The 24,613-nt window shown below is 38.3% G+C and overlaps 1 protein-coding gene and 1 pseudogene across 3 annotated transcripts in view; both read left to right on the top strand.

Annotated features, from left to right (window-relative positions):
* The first annotated feature begins 4,053 nt into the window (after window positions 1–4,053).
* Window positions 4,054–24,613, top strand: part of LOC121043685 (L-lactate dehydrogenase C chain) — a 58,615-nt gene continuing 38,055 nt past the window's right edge. The window contains exons 1-4 of one of the 3 annotated variants that reach the window (XR_005796972.1): window positions 4,054–4,211; window positions 4,461–4,595; window positions 13,975–14,092; window positions 22,354–22,527. Coding sequence is in view for 2 of the 3 variants with exons in the window: in XM_040495674.1 (XP_040351608.1) it covers window positions 4,470–4,595; window positions 13,975–14,092; window positions 22,354–22,527 (418 nt within the window). In the remaining variant the exon portion in view is untranslated. The other 2 variants (XM_040495674.1, XM_040495675.1) reach the window with 2 other exon arrangements.
* On the top strand, window positions 8,314–10,080 carry LOC121043689 (twinfilin-1-like; annotated as a pseudogene).

Below are 24,613 nucleotides of genomic sequence, written 5' to 3'. Positions count from 1 at the left end.
TGGCATTCTACACCTGAATGTAAAAATATCACTTACCAACAACATAGGCAGTGGTACTTTGTCACTATAGGGAGACACAGATTTTTAAGAACTTTTGCTCTCTGGAGGCCGGTAACTTGATGGTACTTAACAGTTTTAAACCAAATAGTCTTGGTGGTTTGTCCACTCAAAAACTTTTAGATTTTCCTCAAAATAGATCTACAACTATGATCCTTATTCAGGCCCGAATACTTCCAGAGGTTAACTAGAACAACTTTATTGTCATCACTTCTCCAGGATCTTTCACTAAAGTTTCCTTCCTGAAAGCTAGTGAAGAGAAAGAATTATGCTTTTTTTTTTTCAGTGTGTCAAACGTAAAAGGAAAAGAATGAACTATGTAGTCTTAACAAGTACTATAATATGATTTGCTTTTTACACAGGCTTTAAAAAAAATAGACAAGCTACAATTTACACATCATAAAATTTACATTAAAAAAAAATTTTTTTTTTTAGGGGCACCTGGGTGGCGCAGTCGGTTGAGCGTCCGACTTCAGCCAGGTCACGATCTCGCGGTCTGTGAGTTCGAGCCCCGCGTCGGGCTCTGGGCTGATGGCTCAGAGCCTGGAGCCTGTTTCCGATTCTGTGTCTCCCTCTCTCTCTGCCCCTCCCCCGTTCATGCTCTGTCTCTCTCTGTCCCAAAAATAAATAAACGTTGAAAAAAAATATATAAAAAAAAAATTTTTTTTTAATGTTTATTTCTGAGAGCCAGAGCACGAGTAGGGGATGGACAGAGAGCAGGAGACGCAGAATCCGAAGCAGGCTCCAGGGTCTGAGCTGTCAGCACAGAGCCTGATGCGGGGCTCTAACTCATGAACTAGGAGATTGTGACCTGAGCCAAAGTCAGACACACAATTGACTGAGGCACCCAGGCGCCCCTAAAATTCACCTTTGGAAAGGGTGCAGGGGTGCCTGGGTGGTTCAGTCCGTTAAGCGTCCGACTTTGGCTCAGGTTATGATCTCAAGAGCCCTACATCGGGCTCTATGCTGACAGCCTGGAGTCTGCTTCGGATTCTGTGTCTTCCTCTCTCTGTGCTCCTCCCCCGCTTGTGCTCTCTCTCTCTCTCTCTCAAAAGTAAATAAACATAAAAAAAAATTTTTTTTAAGAGTGTATAATTCTGTGAATTCACATAGTTGTACAACCTCCACCACTACCTAATCTTAGAACTTTTTAATTACTACAAAAACAAACCTGTACTTACGCCTATAGCCTCTTGTAAACTTTGGGGCAACTTTAGTCTAAAAAAATTTATTTACATTTATTAATTTCATATCTGATAGACTAAATTAGTCAATGCCAACATGACTGAAAAGTCAATGCTTAAAGATATATTAACCTAATCTTCCATGAATTTTTAGATTTAATCTTCTAAAGCTTCCTCCCTTTGTGGCACAAAAAGTGTTTCAGGATTACCTTGTATCTTCCTGTTCCAGGCAAGGAATGGACCAATTCTGCAAAGTCTTGATTCTTTTAAATGTAATATGGTCTCAGGGTGCCTGGGTGACTTGGTTGAGAATCCAACTACGACTCCGTCATGACCTCACAGTTTGTGGGTTCAAGCCCCACGTTGGGCTCTGTGCTGATAGCTCAGAGTCTGGAGCCTGCTTCAGATTCTCTGTCTCCCTCATCTCTGCCCCTCCCCAGCTCATTCTCTCTCTCTCTCTCAAAAATAAATAGACTTAAAATTTAAATGTAATATCTCATTTTAGTCTTAATAACCTTGGGGAAGTGGATTAAATATGCCTTAGTTCCATTTTACAGAAGACACCAGTTAGTGGAGAAGCAAATGGGATGTTCAGAACATAGTCTTCCTTCCTTCCTTATTATACATATATAATAATGTATATCATGTCTACATAAATAACGTTCATGTATATGTATATAGACAGAAAAATGCACATATGTTTTTCACTGAAGCCCATGTTGCCAAAGTATCAGGACTTCAAAGCCATGCTCTTTCAGAATTCTTTACCGCATTTACACTAGGGCAGATGTTGGAATGTACAGATCTTGCCCCTCCTGTATTTTCATTGCTGCACAATCAAGCTGTACAATCAAGCAAAATGGCTAAGTTAGTTTGGACTGTAGCCACCCAGAGAGCCCACTCAGGCAGGGGACCTCAAGGGCCAGCCCTGCACTTTGGGTAGGTATGAATGAAGAGCCTTTTTCTTCATCCAGATCAGGAGTTTGGTCACTACCTCCTTCTGCCACCAGATGATCATCCACGCCAGCAGTGTCTCCCTCTTAACCTCCTGGTAAATGAGGTGCAAGCGTGGGGAGTTGCTGTGCAAGGAAGCATACAAGCAAGTGGTAGTACAGGACCAACAGTGGCTGCTGTTCCTGTCTACTACGGGGAACCTGTTTCTTGGAGCTGGTAGTTTGTGAAAAGTGCCATGAGAGAAACAGGAGAGATGTGAGGAGGTGGTCCTTGGTCACACATTGGTCAAGGAAAGCTAGAGGAAGTGCCATTTATGTTCCAAACCGAAAACGAGAAATCAACTTTGAGAAGGGTGAGGGAAGCACTTTTTTCTTTTTTTTAACTTTTTCTTAATGTTTATTTTTGAGAGAGAGAGAGAGCATGCAAGCAGGGGAGGGGCAGAGAGAGAGAGAGAGAGGGACACAGAATCTGAAGCAGGCTCCAGGCTCTGAGCTGTCAGCACACAGCCCGATTTGGGGCTCGAACTCACGAACCGTGAGATCCTGACCTGAGATGAAGTCGGACGCTTAACCAACGAGGCCACCCAGGCGCCCCAACAACTTTCTAAATATAGGGAAGAGCAAAAAGTCCTGAGCCAAGAAAAAGCAGTCCAAAAGCTGGTGGGGAGTGAGGAGAGAATGTCTTGAGATCAAGTTGGAGAGCTAGGAGGCCAAATTTTTTTTTTTTTTTTTTTTTTTTAAGGAGGCAAATCTTGAATGTCTTTTAGGTTATGGTAAAAATTGGTTATTTTAAATGTAATGGAAAGCCATGGAAGAGTTTTAAGCAGGGCGATTCATTGCCCTGCTTAATGTCTGAAGTACATTAAACACAAACCATAGGCTTTGAAACAGAAAATGGAAAAGGATTTCAAATGCAAATACTCAACAGAAGATGACCAAGGAGGTTGGTTCCCCTTCTGTGAGTTATAAATTCATGGTATAAATTAAGAACACCCTTAGAAAATTACACATGGCTTTTCCTTTCCATTATTACTTTATGTATGTATGTATACATGTATTACTTATTCTGAGAGAGAGAGAGAGAGAGAGAGAGAGAGAGAGAGAGAGAGAGAGAGAGAGAGAGAATTAGAGAATCCAAGCAGGCTCGTGGAGCTTGACTTGTGGCTCAAACCCACCAACAGTGAGATCATGACCTGAGCTGAAATCAAGAGTCAGATGCTCCACTGATTTAACCACCCAGGTGCCCCTCATTATTACTTTAATTCAAACTTTATTTCAGCCCTCTGTCCTGAAGTTTCGGAGCTCAATAATAATGTTTTGAATTCCTGCAAATAAATGTATGCACAAGGGCGTGACAAAGCACATCAAAAAATACTCGTCAAATTCAGGTTGGTCATTCCCAAGCCCAGCCTTAAATTCTTAGTCTTTGGGGGCTCAGGTCCTTTCAGCATGCCCTCTCAGAAAGAGGCAAGTTATCTGGAAGCAGTTTGGAAGCTATGTCATCAGGACGCGGTCTTAAGATGGCACCAACGTAAGAAAATGAGGTGCTCCCAAGAGGGCTTTTTCCCAGTGGGGCCTTAAGTCTCCAAAAACTCGACGCTAAACTCACTCCCAGGCCTAGGCTGGCTGAGGGAAATGAAACGATACCCCAATATCCCTCCCTTTCACACCTTAAAGAACGCCTAGAATTCTTCACAGGGAAGAGGGCTCAACCCCAGGCACCTGGAAAAGTCCCCCTCCCTCTCCCCACAGGCGGGGAGGATAGTTAACAGCCTGGCTAGGTGCCTGCCCCTGGGCCAGCGGGGGGCGGAGCTTGCGTGCTGACGAAAGGGAATCGTGCGTGGGGGCGTTCGTGCGTGCGTTGGCCGTCCAGAGAGTAACCGTTACAGGGCTCCGCACTTCAGCTGTCCTGGATGCTTTTCTTCTGATGTTACTTTTTTTTGTTTTTTTTTTTTTTAATCTTCCTTAAAGGCGGTGTGTTGTGCTTTCTGGCTAAGTTGTGCCAGGCAAAGCATTTGTGAGTGTCTAGTACTGGGGTGAAAATGGTGGCTCGAGGGCAAGGAGAAATAAAAGCTTATTGGTTCCCCACCCCCTACTACTGATAGGTAGACTGGTCCTGGCTTTACCTCTCCACACCCCTTGACCCCCCACCCTTGGTTCCAACTTTCTGCAAACCCAAAAGGTAGGTCCTTAGGTCTTCAGTGTAGTTATGACAGTGATCAATTTAGGGAGTTTGATTCCACTGAAATTTCATTATCCCTATCAGGTTCTCAACATGTCAACTGTCAAGGAGAAGCTTATTGAGAATCTAATTGGGGAAGAGAAGATCTCCCAGAGTAAGATCACCATTGTCGGAACTGGTGCTGTAGGCATGGCCTGTGCTATTTGTATCTTATTGAAGGTAAGTAAGAAGTCTTGTAGGTGTTGATGAGTTCAGGGTTGTAGGGCTAATCTTTTGATAGCAAATATATATTCACTTACCTGATTTTGACATAATTTAAGAAACATTTACCTGGAGTTTACCATGTGATAAAGTACATGGTCTAGCCAGGCATTGCTAGACCACTTAAATTTATTCATAGGAGACACATTGATTGCGTTATTTCGTTAACATTCTGTTTAAATGATTCCATACCTTGCCTTCCTGGAAGAGTAATGGGTGAAAATCGTATTTCCCAGAAGCTTATATTTAAAAAAGTTTTTTAAAATTGTAAGTATTACATGCTCATTATCCAAGTTCCAATTTGATAAAATAACAGTGGAATTCCTTTAATTTTCCTTTCTGTTTACACAGCATCTTTTCATGTGGCTGTTGGCAATTTGTATATCTTCTTTGGAGAAGTATTTAGTCAAATTCTTTGCCCGTTTTAAATCAGGGTATTTGTTGTTGACTTGTAGGAGTTCTTTTTCTATTCTAGGTATTAATCTCTTATCAATTATATTATTTTCCAGTGTTTTTTTTCCATTCCATGGTTTTTTCACTCTGTTGATAGTGTTCTTTGATGCACATTTTTAAATTTTAATGTGGTTCAATTTATCTATTTTTACTTTTGTTGCAGGAGCTCTTGGTGTCATATCCAAAAATCATTGCCAAATCCAATGTCATGAATCTTTTCACTTTTGTTTTCTCCTCAGAGTTTTACAGTTTTAGGTCTTACATTTATATCTTTGATCCATTTTAATTATGTATATGGTGTAAGGCATAGGTCCAACTTCATACTTTTGCATGTAAATATCCAATTATTCCAGTATGGAAAAGACTCTCCTTTCTCACATTGAATGGTTTTTGGCATTCCTGTCAAAAATCATTTGACCATATATATGAGAGTTTATTTCTTTTTTTTTAAGTTTATTTATTTTGAGAGAGAGAAAGAGAGAGCATGCATGCCAGCAGGGGAGGGGCAGAGAAAGAGAGAATCCCAAGCAGGCTCTGTGCTGTCAGTGCAGATCCCAAAGTGGGGAGTGATCTCAAAAACCATGAGATCATGACCTGAGCAAGATCAAGTTGGGCATTTAACCAACTGAGCCACCCAAGCACCCCTGTGAGAGTTTATTTCTGGGTTCTCTATTCCATTGGTCTATATATATATATTTTTTTTTACGTTTTTTTTTATTTTTGGGACAGAGAGAGACAGAGCATGAATGGGGGAGGGGCAGAGAGAGAGGGAGACACAGAATCGGAAACAGGCTCCAGGCTCTGAGCCATCAGCCCAGAGCCTGATGCAGGGCTCGAACTCACAGACCACGAGATCGTGACCTGGCTGAAGTCGGACGCTTAACCAACTGCGCCACCCAGGCGCCCCATCCATTGGTCTATATTTCTTTATGCCAATGCCACACTATTTTGTTTTTTTTTTTATACATTTTTTTTTTCAACGTTTATTTATTTTTGGGACAGAGAGAGACAGAGCATGAACGGGGGAGGGGCAGAGAGAGAGGGAGACACAGAATTGGAAACAGGCTCCAGGCTCCGAGCCATCAGCCCAGAGCCTGACACGGGGCTCGAACTCACGGACCGCAAGATCGTGACCTGGCTGAAGTCAGAGGCTCAACCGACTGCGCCACCCAGGCGCCCCAATGCCACACTATTTTGATGACTATAGCTTTGCAATAGGTTTTGAAGCATGAGACCTCCAGATTTATTCTTTTTCAAGATTGTTTTAGTCACTTAGAGCCCTTTAAGATTTTATATTAATTTTAGCATGGAGTTTTTTCTATTTCTTTTAAAAATGCCATTGGGATTTCATAGGGGTTTGCACTAAATCTGTAGATTACTTTGGGTATGTTGACATCTTAACAATATTAGGTCTTCCAACCCGTGATCATGCGATGTCTTTCCATTTATTTGTGTCTTCTTTAATTTGTTTCAGCAACATTTTGTAGTTTTCAGTGTACAAGTCTTTTGTTTCTCTAAATGTTTTAAAGATATTATTTCATCTTTATAACAACCTTGGGAGGTATGTACTGTTATCTCCATTTGTAAACAAAAATACTGAAACATAGATATTAAGTAACTTGCCCATGGCCAAGTGGCTAGTAGGTGAAGGGGTTAGAATTCAAACCTTGGCAATCTGGACACAGATCCTGTGTTCTTAAAAGCTTTATGATATTATATAGACTTTTTTTTTAAACCGGCAGAGCGAGATGACAAAAAGCCAAGCCAGTTAAATTCCAGAACCCCAAGAAAGGCTTAGGAATCAGAAGTACCAGTTGTCTCACAAGGTGGAGGTGAGGGATGGGAAAAACATGGGAGAATTGGTTAAAAGTTTATATGATGAGAAGGAAAACCACCAGATTCTCTTCTGCACCTTTATCAACCAAGTAACTGCCTCTCACATCCCAGCAGGCAAGGGGGAGGAGTACATTCTTTGGAGTAATTGAATCAGGCATGTGCTACACTTAAGACATCAAAGACAGTAAAGACAGGCATCTTATACAAAGCAGTAGGATCAGGTAAAAATCTGTATATTGGACAGTGAGGCAAGAATCCCCCTTACTTCTACTGGGCTGCTGGAAAGAAGAATGTCAACAATGGAATACAGAAAAGAGATGAAATTAGAGGACTGATCAGGAAGTCCAGTCACTCATGGACGTTTCTAGGAAGTGAAAAGAAAGAGAGGGAAGAAAATTATTCAAGAGATAATTATAAAACTGAAGGGTGTGAGTTTGCAGATATAAAGAATTTATTGAATGGGGTGCCTGGCTGTTTCAGTCAGTGGAGTACGCAACTCCTTATCTTGGAGTTGTAAGTTAGAGCCCCATGTTGGGTGTGGAGATTATTTAAAAATAGAATCTTAAAAAAAAAGAATTTATTAAGTGCTTAGTACAATGAATCATATAAAGCCTCCTCCAAGGCATCATGGATTTTCAGAACTCCAATTGTGAGAGAAGGTCAGTTGTTGGAGCCCATTTATTTCCTACTAGAATCCACGGTACACTGGAAATACCCAGGTCACATTGATGCACATTGTGGGATAAATGGAAAGTGATGAAGGATATTAAAAAATATATATTTACATAGTTTATTGACTTCAAGGGACATATGGGCTGTAATGAGTACCATGACACCTGCATATATCATTGAAATGTGAACCTTATTTATTTATTTTTAATTAAAAAAATTTTTTTTTTCAATATTTATTTTTGAGAGACAGAGAGAGACAGAGCATGAGTGGCGGAGGGGCAGAGGGAGAGGGAGACACAGAATCTGAAGCAGGCTCTAGGCTCTGAGCTGTCAGCACAGAGCTCGATGTGGGGCTCGAACCCAGGAACCTCGAGATCATGACCTGAGGTGAAGTTGGATGCTTAACCGACTGAGCCACCCAGGCACCCCTATTGACAGGTGGACTTTAAAGCATAGCAGTACAGCCTACTTCCTTGTCCTGTACAGAATAAAGTGGCCAAAGCAGTTTTCCTTAGATTGATATATATATATATATATATATATATTTTATTCTCTTACTTTTACCTTACCATTCTCTTACCTTACTATAGTTATTCTAGAACTCCCTGGAGAAAAGATCCTGGGATGCTCATAACTATTCTTTTTTTTTTTTTTTTTTTTTAATGTTTACTTATTTTTGAGAGAGACAGAGTAAGAATGGGGGAGGGGCAGAGAGAGGGAGACAGAATCCAAAGCAGGCTCCAGGCCCTGTCTGAGCTGTCCGCACAGAGCCCTTACAGGGCCCCTGAACCCAGGGACTGAGAGATCATAAACTGAGCTGAAACCGGATGCTTTACCGACTGAGCCACCCAGGCGCCCCCAAATAACTATTCTTAAAAGATTGTAACAGGCTAAACAAACCCAGACTCTCTGTTTGGAATTCTGTTTAAGAAATGACTCATAGTTAATTCTTAAAAAACAACACTTTTGCAATTATTTGAGTTCTGCCTTTGACAGTCCAGACAAATGGAGCTGGGAAGATTTCCTTGAAAAGAGTATTGTCTTGGCTCTCTGCACTAGATCCGGAGCCGGGAGCCCACGGCCCGGCCATGTCCCATCAGACCGGCACCCAAGCAAGTGAAGATGTTAAAGATCTCTTTGCAAGAGCAAGAAATGGAAAATACAGACTTCTAAAAATATCTGTTGAAAATGAGAAACTTGTGATTGGCTCATATAGTCAGCCTTCAGATTCCTGGGATAAGGATCATGATACCTTTGTTTTACCCCTTTGGCGGACAAACAACCGTGCTATATATTATTCAGGTTGGATTCTCAGAATTATGGATATTCTTTCCTTGATCTCCAGATCATTCTCATGTTTGTCAAAAAATGCTGTATGCAGCAACAACAGCAACTCTGAAAAGGAGTCTGGAGATGGCTACATTACAGATCAAGTATTTGGAACAGTAAAGGAAGATGTATCATTACATGGATATAAAAAGTACGTGCTCTCACAATCATCATCACATCATCTCCTGCCCCATGGACTGCAGCTGAGAAAGAATTATGACAAATTAAAATGAATGAGGTACAAACGGACGTGGGTGTGGACATAAGCATCAAACACTACAAGGAGTAGCATTTCCTATTTCTCAAGCTTTCCAGGCTTTGGAAAAATTAAGTAACAGCTCAACTATGTGCAATTAGAAATAGATATAAAAAATAAAATTATAGGGGCGCCTGGGTGGTGCAGTCGGTTAAGCGTCCGACTTCAGCCAGGTCACGATCTCGCGGTCCGTGAGTTCGAGCCCCGCGTCGGGCTCTGGGCTGATGGCTCAGAGCCTGGAGCCTGTTTCCGATTCTGTGTCTCCCTCTCTCTCTGCCCCTCCCCCGTTCATGCTCTGTCTCTCTCTGTCCCAAAAATAAAAATAAACGTTGAAAAAAAAAAAAAAAGAAAGAGTATAACTCTAAAAAAAAGAGTTCTAAAAAAAAAAAAAAATTATAATTTTGGCCAGTACAACAAATACAGAACTAAAAGATTTGCCAGGGAGGTTTCCCAAGGATTCAACATGTTACCATTTCTTTCTGTATAAACATTCCCATGAAGGAGACTGTTTGGAGTCCCTAGTTTTTATTTACCCAATGCCTGAATACACATGCAGTATAAAAGAATGGATGCTGCATTCTAGCCGCAAGAGCCCTCCGCTAGAAATTGTAGAAAGACAATTACAAATGGATGTCATTAGAAAGGTCGGGATAGACGATGGGCATGAGTTGACAGCAGACTTCCTTTATGAAGAAGTACACCCAAAGCAGCATGCACATAAGCAAAGTTTTGCAAAACCCAAAGGTCCTGCAGGAAAAAGGAATTCGAAGACTTATTAGGGGGCCAGCTGAAAGTGAAGCCACTGCTGATTAAAATCATTATGTTAAGCATCGCAGTACTAGTTTTTGTTTAAGTCCAGTGTTTAGTACAGGAGAACTGAAATCACTCCATTTTGACACATAGTAGGGAAAAAATGTACTTTTTGAGAAATAGCGCTTTTCACTTCTGTGTGTTTTTAAAATGAAGGCTATAGAAGACTCATGATTTCTATTTTTGAGTTAAAGGTAGAAGAGGATTCGACATAGTGATGTTTACTTTTGTCACACTGTTTTCACAGATTAATAATGATTCCATACTTTCACATAATTCTTAAAATTTTATACACTTGGGCCAAGTCCAGAAAGTCTAATGTTTCAAAGTAAGATACCCTCCTTACTGCTCTGTAGTGAGACATCAAATTTTTTCCTTAAGGAAGAAAGACCTTAAAATATTCATACTACTTATGAATATGTTAAGGACCACGTTAGATTATTTTCTAAACTGAGAATTTAGTGTGCCTGGGTAAAGGTGGAAAGTTGCTGACTCTGAGAAGCAATGCTTAACTCAGCCTGTGGGGTCATGTCTGCAACTTGTAGAAACAGTGTTTCATGGCAGCAGTCTTTTCCATTTGACTTTTTTGGTTTTTAAAGTGGCATTAAAATTTCAGAAGAAATTATAATTTCTGAAACCTTAAAGGTACCAGATATTTTCTATACTGCAGGATTTCTGATGACGTTGAAAGACATATTTGAACAGCTTTAATAAATTCTCTCTCTAATGCTTTGCAAAATTTCCTTTTCAAAAGTAAGTCATTTCCTTATAAGTAGTGTGAGGCCAAATATTTCTGTTCAGATTGAATGTTAAATTAATATCCTTAAACAAAACTAAAGTCAACAATGTTGAAAGAGTTTTAAACATCAAGATTGATTTTTCTCCAGAACCACATATTTATATTGTGTTCTTTATTACTTTTAAGCATACTCAGATTTAATAAAATTATTGGAAAGTCTTAGTACTTAACAGCCTAACACAAATTAAACACTTAAGAATCTTATTTCAATGTATATCTTACTTCAAAACACATTTAACTGTTTTTAAAGCTTTGCATTTCAGCTACAACCTACAGACATTTAGAAATTTTGAGCCTCTTTTTTTTTTTTTTTTTGATACTTGAAACAGAAGGAGTTAGAATACTATGCCATGTTAAATCTGATGAACCTGCTCCAAGAGCCATAATTTGGAGGAGTTTTTAAAAATGAACTATGGGGATCCAGGATTTAGAATTTCTTCATTTAAACTTTATGCTGCATAAAACATATTAGAAATGGACATTTCATAGTATAAATATGAAACACCTTTTTATGCCTTATCTAAGGTACTATATGCACCTTTCAAAAATTCCATGTGTGTTCAAGTAAAGCATATTAGAATAATTATAGGTTGACAGGATTTTTTTTCTAGAGTTGAGTGTTTGTGTGGGGTTTTGTTTGTTTACAGATAATCAGACTGTAATATTTAAACATGCAAAATAACTGGCAGTAATGTTGCACTTGTTTTCTAAAGATAAACTTTAACTTGTTTCATGGGTGCCCACATAGACACACATATACACAAATTACTGCATTGAGAATCCTAGAGCTGTGTTTCAGAACATAGCTGAAGCTGTATTTTCAATCAGAAAGAATGTTAAACCTGTCATGAAGGTATAAAATAATTTGGTAGTGAATGTCTTTTTGTACCATTCATGTGCAATTATAGTCTAAATTTTACACTACATGAAAGTAAATGGACATATCAGAATATAGATGTGATTATATAGTCTTTATTATTAAACCAAGATTGCTGAAAATCAGTGATGCATTTGCTATAGAGTATAACTCAGTGTTTACAGTAGGTTTTAGGTGACATCATAACAATCAAAGATGAATAAGATATTCCCAGTAAATTTATATAGCAGTAAAGAATTACATGCCTTCTATGGACATTTTATAAGTGCATTTTATATTGCAATAAAATTTTTTTCTCTTAAAAAAAAAGGAAAAGAGAATTGTCTGGTAACTTGTTAAGAAAAGAAATAATTCAAGTTGGAAATATAATTTAAAAGCAGACTGTGTTGGTTATTATATTTTTGTCACTCAGCTCCAAATCCAACTTTCTTTACTCTGTGTTGCTGGTGCTGGATGTCTGTGTAATCTTTTTCTCCTTTACCAGTCGGCATCTTGTTAGGTTCTGCCAATAGGGGGCACTAGAGAGAAGTTGGAAGGTAGGAGTGGAGACATGACCACCTTCTTCCTGTTTGCCTGTTGTGTTGGTCACAGTAGTCCCCTTTGCCTCAGTGGTAGCAGTTGGTTCTAGATTCTAGTTTCTTTTGGACTGCCCAGCCTCATTTTGCTCTTTCAGTGGTATCAATAGCAGCCAGGTTTTGCCTCTTCCAGAGGTCAGAGCCTGGCTCCATGAAGTGCCTCCTTTAGTCTCTCTCTTTTTTCCCTCAGTCTTAGGGCTAGTAGCTTCAAACTGTGAGTGCTAGCTCTGGGTTACCTCAGATGTTCCCTTTTTGTCTTTTCAGCCCTCCAGCAGCTGTCTAACCAATTCCCTGTATTAAATACTTTCTGTTGAAATGCTTGGAGTGGGTTCTGTTTTCCTGTTCAGACCCAAACATATACATGGACTAATGTAAAAACTGGATCCATGAACATGATCTCGTTTTCTTATCAGTTAGCTTAGAAGTGATATTTGAGGGGCGCCTGGGTGGCGCAGTCGGTTAAGTGTCTGACTTCAGCCAGGTCACGATCTCGCAGTCCGTGGGTTCGAGCCCCGCGTCGGGCTCTGGGCTGATGGCTCAGAGCCTGGAGCCTGTTTCCGATTCTGTGTCTCCCTCTCTCTCTGCCCCTCCCCCGTTCATGCTCTGTCTCTCTCTCTCCCAATTTGATCCTTCTGGGTGAAACTCCTTATCCTCCTCATAGTCTTTATATATATATATATGTGTGTGTGTGTGTGTGTGTGTGTGTGTGTGTGTGTGTATCACATAATTTAGTATGTTTTAGAATCTACAGTTTTCCAGAAAGGTCAGACGGACAGTAGTAAATAGGGACTTTGATCCCTTTCCCTTACTACTCATCTATGGAATCTAGCCACTGGAATCTGAGGGGAGAAATTTTCCTTCTATATAGTTCCGTATTCTGTTTCACTTGGTAAAACTGAATTTAAATTAGAGTAAGCAAAAGGGAGACTGTACAGATCTTCCTGGATTTATGATGAGGTTACATTCCAATAGACTCATCATAGTTGAAAACATCCTAAGTTGAAAATGTATTTAATATACCTATTCCACCTATCATAGCTTAGCCTAGCCTACCTTAAACATGCTCAGAACAATTATATTAGCTTACAGTTGGGTAAAACCATGAAACACAAAGACTATTTTGTATTAAAGTGTTGAATATCTCACAAAATTTATTGAATATGGTACTGAAAGCAAAAAACAGAATGATGTAAGTGTATTCATTGTTTACCTCTGTGATTGCATGGCTGACTGGGAGCTAGGGTCTGGTTATATTCCTGTCTACCCCTAGGTTGGAGGTCTGACGTTAAATGTGCTGTTCTGAACCACATAAAAATGTGGGTTCCCACAGGGGAGCACCTTTCTATTTTGGCCATAAGGATGCATACTAAAAACAACTTCAGCCAATTTAAAAATTGGGCATAAGGGTTAAATATAATAAAGTCCTTTGAAAAAATTTAATAACTTTTCATTGTTTTAAAACTCTTATCTGAAGTAGAAAAAACCCACTTCTAAAAAACTTAATTATATGAAGGCAAAGCAATTAGTAATTTTTGCTACATTCTATCACTTACTTTGACTTCTGGTCACTCTATGCACATCCACAAACTATCATTTTTGTATCATTTTTATACTAAAATATAACTCTATTTTGATTATGAAGTAACCACACAGAAATTTTCCTCAAATTTCTAAAACTGAAATAGGAACATTCTTCCGATCACGTTATTCAAAACTTTGATGTATTTTAGGATTTGGCCGATGAACTTGCCCTTGTTGATGTTGCAGTGGACAAATTGAAGGGAGAAACAATGGATCTTCAGCATGGCAGTCTTTTCTTTAATACTTCAAAGATTACCTCTGGAAAAGGTTAGTTTTAATGAAAAAACATTTTTTTAATGTTTATTTTTTAAGAGACAGAGAGACAGAGTATGAGTGGGGAAGGGGCAGAGAGAGGGAGGAAGATACAGAATCCAAAGCAGGCTCTAGGCTCTGAGCTGTCAGCACAGAGCCTGACGTGGGGCTTGAACCCACCAGCAGTGAGATCATGACCTGAGTCAACATCAGACGCTTAACCGACTGAGCCACCCAGGTGCCCCGGTTAGTTTTAATTTTATAGCGTTCTTTCCAGAGCTTTAAAAAAGAGTAATGAATTTTACCATATTGCTATTCATAAATATAAAATTAAAAGTAGCACCACTGTCATTAGGACATACAGTTTAAAAGGTTAATTTTTGTTTAAAGGGTTAATTTAAAAAAAAAGAACATTCCATTCAAATTTGAGAAAACTTGGAAAATATAAAGTATTTATAATGTATAAGAAAAAAGTATTTAAATGTAAAAAAAGATCAAAATCTCTCCTGTTAATGGTTTTGTTTCTTTTTCCTATTCATTTGTTTTTATGTAAATGTCATATTAGATCAATGCTTTTTATTTTTTATTTTTAAAAAATGTTTATTTACTTTTGAGAGAGTACCAGTTTGGGAGGAGCAGAGAGAGGGGGAGAGAGGATCTGACATAGGCTCTGCATTAAGAGCAGGGAGCCCAGTGTGGGACTTGAACTCATGAACCATGAGATCATGACCTGAGCCAAAGTTGGATGCTCAACCAACTGAGCCACCCAGGTACCCCTGAATAAATGCTTTTTAAACTTGTCATTCCATCTTATACATTTTCCCAAGGTTATGTCTTGAATACTTTTTGTAATATTGTTGATATACGTATCTATACTCTTTAACCTGGTTTCCTTTTTGTGTTTATAGAGGAACAGTTTTCAAGGTATAGTGTGAGGCCATACTACAGGAAATGGGGAGCTTGGCCCCATTAGCATTAGCATCATCTGTTGACCAAATAAGAAGCCTTAGAGAATTAGGAAAAATAATTATCATACACTAAAGTGCATAATGCACTCTTTGGTGATCTGATTCAATAGATATACTTTCTACTAAAGCCCTCTTACCTAACATGATTGGAACTGAGGGTGGTTACTTAATTGAAAAATGTGTGTTAGGAGCCATCACTGGAGGTATCACAGTTCCAGATTTCAAATTATATTACAAAGTGGTAGTAATTAAAACAGTGTGGTACCGGCATAAAAATAGGTACACAGATCAATGGAGTAGACAGAAAACCCAGAAATAACCCCACAATTATATGGCCAATTAACCTTTAACAAAGGAAGAATGAATATCCAATGGAAAAAAGACAGTCTCTTCAACAAATGGTGTTGGGAAAAGTGGACAGCAACATGCAAAAGAATGAAACTGGACCACTTTCTAACACCATACACAAAAAGAAACTCAAAATGGATTAAAGACCTAAATGTGGAACAGGAAACCATTAAAATCCTAGAGGAGAACACAGGCAGTAACCTCTTTGACAGCAGTTGCAGCAACTTCTTACTAGCTATATCTTCTGAGACAGGGGAACAAAAATAAGCTGTTGGGACTTTATCAACATAAAAAGCTTGCAGGAGCACTGGCTGACTCAGTTGGTAGAGCATGCGACTCTTGATCTCAGGATTGTGAGTTTGAGGCCCATGCTGGGTGTGGAGATGACTTCAAAATCTGAACAAATAAATAAATCAAGCTTCTGCACAGCAAAGGAAACAATCGACAAAACTAAAAGACAACCTACAGAATGGGAGAAGATATTTGCAAATGACATATTTGATAAAGGGTTAGTATCCAAAATATATAAAGAACTTATACAACTCAACACTGAAAAAACAAATAATCCAAAAATAGGCAGAAGACATGAATAGACATTTTTCTGAAGAAAGCATACAGATGGCCAACAGACCCATGAAAATATGCTCAACATCACTGATCATTAGAGAAATTCGAATTGAAATGAGATATCAGCTTATACCTGTCAGAGTGGCTAAAATCAACAACACAAGAAATAATGGGTGTTGGCGAGGATGTGGAGTAAGGGCAACCCTCTTACACTGTTGCTGGGAAGGCAAACTGGTGCAGCCACTCTAGAAAAAAGTATGGAGTTTCTTCAAAAAGTTAAAAATAGGACTACCCTACTTTCCAGCAATTGCACTACTGGGTATTTACCCAGAGGATACAAAAATATTAATTCAAAGGGATACATGCACCCTGATGTTTATGGCAGAATTATCAACAATAACCAAATTATGGAAAGAACCCAAATAGCCATCAACTGATGAATGGATAAAGAAGATATATATATATATATATACAAGGTAATATTACTCACCCATAAAAAAATATGCAATCTTGCCATTTGCAATGACATGGATGGAGCTAGAGAGTATTATACTAAGCAAAGTAAGGCAGTCAGAAAAAGACAAACATCATAGACATTTTATGTTGACCTAAAATATGGAAATGTACTTAGAAGTTCATTTGTTAGTTTTCTGATTTGAGTATAGTTCAGCTAATTGAATTTTGCAGTATCTTTTTAAAAGCACACCAATAGTGATCATTTCAATTTCATTAAAGTACTACAATTAACTTGAAGACATTTATGAAACAGTCACAAAACTCTACTAAATTTTTATTGTTTTCCTTCATTTTTATTTCTCTCACCTAAAAGGACAGTTTTTAAACAACTTGATTTTAATATGTCTTTCCGAGGTATTCAACTTAATTTTCTTTTTTCTTTTTTACAGTTTTTAAATTTTTTTAACGTTTATTTTTTGAGACAGAGACAGAGAGAGAGAGACAGACAATGAGTGGGGCAGAGAAAGAGGGAGACACAGAATCTGAAGCAGGCTCCAGGCTCTGAGCTGTCAGCACAGAACCTGACATGGGGCTTGAACTCATAAACTGTGAGATCATGACCTGAGCTGAAGTCAGAGACTTAACCAACTGAACTACCCAGGTGCCCCCCCCCCTTTTTTTTTTTTTTTAAATTTTAAAAAATTTTTTTTTTTTTGAGAGAAACTGGGGGGGGGGGGGGGGGGGCACAGAGAGAGAAGGAGACACAGAATCCGAAGTCGTCTCCAGGCTCTGAGTTGTCTGCACAGAGCCTGACACAGGGATTGAATCCATAAATCATGAGATCATGACTTGAGCCAAAGTCGGACACTTTGTTGAGGAGTCAGGCACTCCTCAACTTAATTTTCTTAGAAACAATTATTTAGGGACACCTCAGTGGCTCAGTTGGTTAAGCATCCAACCATTGATTTCAGCTTAGGTCATGATCTCAGGGTTTATAAGATTGAGTCCTGTGTTGGCTCCACGCTGATAGTGAGGTGCCTGCTTTGGATTCTCTCTCCGTCTCCCTCTGCCCCCTCCTGCTTGCACACTCTCTTTCTCTCTCAAAATAAATGAATAAACTTTAAAAAGGAAACAATTATTTTAAAAAAATTAATTATGGTACTTGACATATAAAAAGAGTTTAAGTATAACAAACATCAGTGTATCCAACAGCTAGCAAGAAATAATAAAACATTACCAATTCAGTTGATGTGTTCTGTGTTACATCTGTTCATGTCTCAATCCTGAGTATAGTGGTTACCTTTACCATGCATTTCATTCACACTTGTATTTTGGTGACGTACATTGTATTATGTAATTAGCAGAGATAATTGGCATAAATACATTTGGATATAAACATGACTAATTCTTGATATGTAACAGCTAATGAACAGAAGTACACAGACCTCCCCTATGGAGATGTACTGGTTCAGAGTATTCAGTGTGCCCTGGGTGTCCGTATGTTTTACATCAGTAAATCTATTGAATCAGTTCAGTGGAGTCAGGTTAAAAGAGATCCTGCCGTATTAAAATACTTAAAAAAAAATCATTCAGTCTTTATTTTCTACTAATGTGGCAAGATAAATACCTGGGTCAATATTTTTGCTATAAATAATAAAATTCCTGCATAAAGTATGAAAGAAATAAATTACCAATCCTTTCAATATTTCAATTTTAGTATATGTGCTGCCGAAGCGAGCACTCCTTTCAATATTTCAAGAATTGATAGGCACTGAGTGAAGTCAGGAAACTAGAGAGTTAGGGCAAGCATTGTAGCTAGTTTTCACTAGCTAGCATTAGCCAAACTCTGAACTTTAATTTTGGCTTCCACTGTCTCATAGGATTTAGGAGACTGGAGACAGAGCTTAATTTGGGGAGTTGCATAGGAGGTAACCCCATAAGGCTGGAACCCCAATGGATACCAGGAGTTAGTCAACTTTTGAAAAAATTATTTATTTATTTTGAGAGAGAGAGAGCAGGGAAGGGGCAGAGAGAGGGGAAGAGAAAGAGAATCCCAAGCTGTCAGCACAGAGCCTGATGTGGGAATCAAACTCATTAATTGTGAGATCACGACCTGAGCCAAAATCAAGAGTCAGAGGCTCAACCAACTGAGCCACCCCGGCACCGCTAGTAAACTTTTTTGTGAAGGCTCAGATAGTAAATATTTTAGGCTTTGTGGGCTATACAGTCTCTGTGAAAACTTACTCAACTCTGCTATTGTAATTCTAAGGCAGCCATCAACAATGTGTGAGTAGGTGTGGCTATGTTCCAATGAGATTTGTTTTTACTAAAACAGGTGGTCTGCCAGATTTGGCTTGCTGGCCCTCATTTGCCAATCCTTAATATAAGGATGACCTAGAAATAATTCCTTTCTCCCTACCTCTGGGGACTGACAGTAAAATCAAGTGTGTCAGTTGCTTTAGTAAAGGAGGGAAATAGTGGCTAAGAACTTGTAGCCACCAGCTGGCCCTTATCTGAATTCCAAAAAAACCTCAAGCAGTCTTAGGACTTAAGATAGTCTCTGGAAGAAATCCACTTTATTTCTGGCCTCAAAGAACCTCCACAAGTAAAATCCGCCCCCCTCCCCACCTGAACATCTTACAGTAGGAATAATTAAATCTACAAAGAAAATACATGAGCAAGAACCAGCAGAGATAACAGAAAAGGCCATCATAGATTTCAGATACTGAAACTATGAAGCACAAATTATAAGTTAACTATGATTATTCCATTTAAAGAAATAAAGGACAAGCTTGAAAATACCAGTATAAGACAGGAAACTATTAAAAAGCACCAGATTTTAAAATAGCCAAATATAACTTCTAAATATTAAATAGAGTGAAATAAAAAACTCAATTAGTGGGTTTAATAATAGAGCAGATACATTTGAAGAGAGAAATGATAAATCTAAGGCAATTACACAGACAGCAAGAAGCAGAAAACATGACAGGTTAAGAATCATACAGGATAGAGGGATAAAGTGTCATGTGCATTTAATTGGAAAAGTGGGGCAGAGGAAATATTTGAAGAGAGTATGACTGTACAATTTTTTTAGAGAGAATGTGAGTGGGGGAGGGGCAGAGAGAGAGGGAGAGAGAGAATCCCAAACAGTCTTCATGCTGTCAGTGTGGAGTCCAATGCGGGGCTCAAACTCACAAACTGTGAGATCATGACCTGAGCTGGAATCAAGAGTTGGTTGCTTAACCTACTGAGCCACTAAGGCACCCCTGATTTTTGAGAACTAATGAAAAACAACCCATACATTCAAGCCAAATAATCTCAAGAAGGATAAATATAAAATCCTACCTAGACACATTTCTTGCGAAATTAGAGAACACTAAAGGCAAAGAAAAGAAAAAATTGTCACTAGACAAATTACCTACGGAAAAGGGAGAGAGTAATTGATACATCAATAGCACAGCGAAACCAGAATACAGTGAAATGTTATCTTTATTTTTTTACATTTATTTATTTTTGAGAGAGAGAGAATGAGATGGGGGAGGGGATGGGCAGAGAGAAAGGGGACAGAAGATCCAAGGCAGGCTCCATGCTGATAACAGAGAGCCAGATGTGGGGCTCAAACTCACAAACTGTGAGATCAAGACCTGAGCTGAAGTCAGACGCTTAACCAGCTGAGCCATCCAGCGCCCCTGAAATGGTATCTTTAATGTGCTGAGAGAGAGTAAATGTCAATCCAGAATCCCTACATAGCACAAATATCTTTCAAGAATAAGGCTAAAATAAAGACATTTTCAGACAAAGACTGAGATAGTTGCCATCAGAACCTTGCTAATAAAAACACAAAAATATATACTTGAGACAAAAGAAAAATGATCTCAGGTCTGAGATGCAAAATATGAAGAGCACAGAAAATGGTAAAAATGAGGACAAATCTAAATAAATGTAAAATGTATAAGACTATAATGTCTTATGGGTTTAAAAAATTTTAAATATAGCATATAAATCTGGGGATGAAAGGTAGTAGTGGTGAATGAAGTAGTGTTCTAAGTTCCTCAGTCATTAGGGAAGGTGGAAAGGTGATGATTATCTTTGGACTTGGATAAGGTAAGTATGCGTATTGTAACCTTTTATTTATTTAATTTTTTTAATTTAAATTTTTATTTTTTTACATTTATTTCTTTTTTAAAATTTTTTTAATGTGTACTTGTTTTTGAAGGAGAGAGAGACAGAGTGTGAGTGGGGGAGGGGCAGAGAGCGAGGGAGACACAGAATCTGAAACAGGTTCCAGGCTCGGAGCTGTCAGCACAGAGCCCGATGCAGGGCTCGAGCTCACAGACAATGAGATCATGACCTGAGCCGAAGTCAGACGCTCAACCAACTGAGCCACCCAGGTGCCCCACATATTGTAACTTATGTGACAACCTTTAAAAGAATAGAAATGGTGTAACTTCTAAATTAGTAAAGGGGAAGAAGTAAAATTACAAAAACATACCGGGTGAATAAAAAAGAAGGTAATGGAAAAAAAAAAAAACATAACAGGGACAACATATAGAACTAAGTGTTTAGTGAGGGTGCTGGACATGAAGCTATTAATAAAGAATCCATTGTGCTTATGTATGTCAAAAACAAGCAAAAGAATTTAAAGCTATTATTTATGTTTTCCTCAAAAATAGGAAGTGCACGTGAATATATCTAACAAAATATCTTTAAGAGCTTTTATACAGGAAAGAATACAGCCTTATTGGATAATATTAAATACCTAACTAGATAGGCCTTGTACAAAAAAGTCTCAGTATTGTAAGGCGTTCATTCTTTTCATATTGATTATGATCATATGCAACTATAGTCAAAACCCTAAAAAAATCAGTTGTTGTTGTAGATACTAAATTTGTTCTAAGATTCACTTAGAAATTCAAAGGTCCAAGAATAGACTTTAAAAAAAAAAAATCAAACAGGGCAGCGTGAAGAGGACTTTTTTTTTTTAATGTTTATTTATTTTTGAGAGAGAGAGACAGAGCATGAACGGGGGAGGGTCAGAGAGAGAGGGAGACACAGAATCCGAAGCAGGCTCCAGGCTCTGAGCGGTCAGCACAGAGCCCGACGCGGGGCTCAAACTCATAAACTGAGAGATCATGACCTGAACTGAAGTTGGACACTCAACCAACTGAGCCACCCAGGCGCCCCAGCAGATTTCCTTTTTTAAAAGAGTATAGGATTGCCTTGCAGACTCAGTCAGAAGAGCATGTGACTCTTAATCTTGAGGCCATGAGTTCAAGCCCCAACTTGGATGTAGAGATTAGTTAAAAAAAAAAACAACAACAACAAACAAATAAAAAAAGCATACAAGTTTTTTAAAGTTTTTTTTTTAATAGAGATGGGATATACAGATTTTATTTAATTTAATGTTTTATATCCATATGGAAAATAACTTCCAGGTATATAATAACTTTTTAAAAGTCCAGTATGGGATAATGAGCATCATATTATATTATCATTGGAATTAATAGGTGAAACAATTTTATGACTGGTCATCAGACTTATAAAGTAGTTTACTTTCTTGTGTGGATCAAGAACTTCTCTGTGATCTCAAATCTCATCCCTTATAATAATTAGAAATAAATACATGCTTATCCTTAGAATCCTGAAACATATACATGAATTCTCAGAGTTCTAAGCTTCATAAGGTATTTCTAAGAAACCAGAGGGAGCTGACTTACATCGACTCAGGTCTTAATAAGAAATGAGAATGTGGGCTAAATGGGTTGGTAGGATTTGTTATTATTTTTTAAAATGTGAGAACTGGTAAGTCATAGTGACAAGGCCTCCTTGGCCTTGGAAAGTCTGGAAAGTCTGTTCATCTGCAAACACGTTTAAAGAAGTAAGGCACAGTAATTATGGCATTCTTGATCCAAGTATTGCCTTTTGTTTCCTTTTTAGATTACAGTGTATCTGCAAACTCCAAATTAGTTATTGTCACAGCAGGTGCGCGGCAGCAGGAGGGAGAAAGTCGCCTTGCCCTGGTCCAACGTAATGTGAACATTATGAAATCGATCATTCCTACCATAGTCCATCATAGTCCTGACTGTAAGATGCTTATTGTTTCAAATCCAGGTAAGTCTTTTATCCTCCCTTTAACTGAATCAAGATGATCTTTCCATAGCATTTTTAAAAAGCAACTTAATTGATGTAACATTTATATACAATAAACTGCACCCATTCAAAGTATATAATACAATAAGTTTTTTTCTAGCTCTATTGAGATACAATTGACCTCTCATGAAGATAAAAAGCTTCTGCACAGCAAAGGAAACAACCAACAAAACTAAAAGGCAACCAACGGAATGGGAAAATATATTTGTAAATGACATATCAAACAAAGGGCTAGTATCCAAAATCTATAAAGAGCTCACCAAACTCCACACCTAAAAAACAAATAATCCAGTGAAGAAATGGGCAGAAAACATGAACAGACCCTTCTCTAAAGAAGACATCCAGGTGGCCAACAGGCACATGAAAAGATGCTCAACGTCGCTCCTCATCAGGGAAAAACAAATCAAAACCACACTCAGATATCACCTCACGCCAGTCAGAGTGGCCAAAATGAACAAATCAGGAGACTATAGATGCTGGAGAGGATGTGGAGAAACGGGAACCCTCTTGCACTGTTGGTGGGAATGCAAATTGGTGCAGCCACTCTGGAAAACAGTGTGGAAGTTCCTCAAAAAATTAAAAATAGACCTACCCTATGACCCAGCAGTAGCACTGCTAGGAATTTACCTAAGGGATACAGGAGTACTGATGCATAGGGACACTTGTACCCCAATGATTATAGCAGCACTCTCAACAATAGCCAAATTATGGAAAGAGCCTAAATGTCCATCAACTGATGAATGGATAAAGAAATTGTGGGTTATATACACAATGGAGTACTATGTGGCAATGAGAAAGAATGAAATATGGCCCTTTGTAGCAACGTGGATGGAACTGGAGAGTGTGATGCTAAGTGAAATAAGCCATACAGAGAAAGACAGATACCATATGTTTTCACTCTTATGTGGATCCTGAGAAACTTAACAGAAACCCATGGGGGACGGGAAGGAAAAAAAAAAAAAGAAAAAGAGGTTAGAGTGGGAGAGAGCCAAAGCATAAGAGACTGTTAAAAACTGAGAACAAACTGAGGGCTGATGGGGGGTGGGTGATGGGTATTGAGGAGGGCACCTTTTGGGATGAGCACTGGGTGTTGTATGGTGTTGTATGGAAACCAATTTGACAATAAATTTCAAAAAAAAAATAAAGCTACTGAAAAAAAAGAGATACAATTGACCTATAATGTATAAGTTTAAGGTATATATACTATGATGATTTGATATACTTGTATATTGCAAAATGACTGCCACAGTAGTGTTAGTTAATACTCCCATTACCTCACATAATTAGCATTTCCTTTTTATGGGGAAAACATTTAAGATTTGCTGTCTTAACGTTTTTGTTTTTTTGTTTTTGTTTTTTTTTTTTTGAGAGAGAGAGAGAGACAGAGACAGTGATAGCGGGGTAGGGGCAGGTAGAAGGAGAGAGAGAATTGTTTTGAGTTTGGCTTTTTTAATTCCACATGTGACATCATACAGTATTTGTCTTTCTCTGTCAGACTTATTTCGCTTAGTATAATGCCCTTAAGATCCATCCATGCTATCACAAATGGCAGGATTTCCTTCTTTCTTGTAGTTGAATATTGTTTATATGTTGTATATAAATTGTGTGTATGTGTGTGTGTGTATCTCACATCTTTTTTTTCCCTGGTGCTGTGTCTTTTAATCCCATGACTTATTCATTTCATAACTGGAAGACTGTATCTCTTTCTCCTCTTCACCCATTTTGCCCAATCCCCCATATCACTCCCCTTTTGCAAACATCAGTTTATTCTCTGTATTTATAGGTCTGATTCTGCTTTTTGTTTGTTTATTCTTTTTTTTTTTTTGATTCCACTTATGAGTGGAATCATATGGTATTTGTTTTTCAGTCTGATTTATTTCACTTAACATAATACCTTCTAGGTCCATCCATGTTTTTTCAAATAGCACAATCTCATTCTTTATAGCTGTATAATATTCCATTATATGCCGTCTTTTCCTTATCCATTTGTCTATTGGTGGACATTTACCTGGCTTCCATGTCTTGGCTATTGCTGCAATAAACATAG

The sequence above is a fragment of the Herpailurus yagouaroundi genome, unplaced genomic scaffold, assembly GCF_014898765.1.
Source record: "Herpailurus yagouaroundi ecotype Mexico unplaced genomic scaffold, PumYag 187, whole genome shotgun sequence".
NCBI classification, from domain to species: Eukaryota; Metazoa; Chordata; class Mammalia; order Carnivora; family Felidae; genus Herpailurus; species Herpailurus yagouaroundi.
Note: the sequence above shows the minus strand (reverse complement) of the source record. Positions and strands in the feature narration are given on the sequence as shown.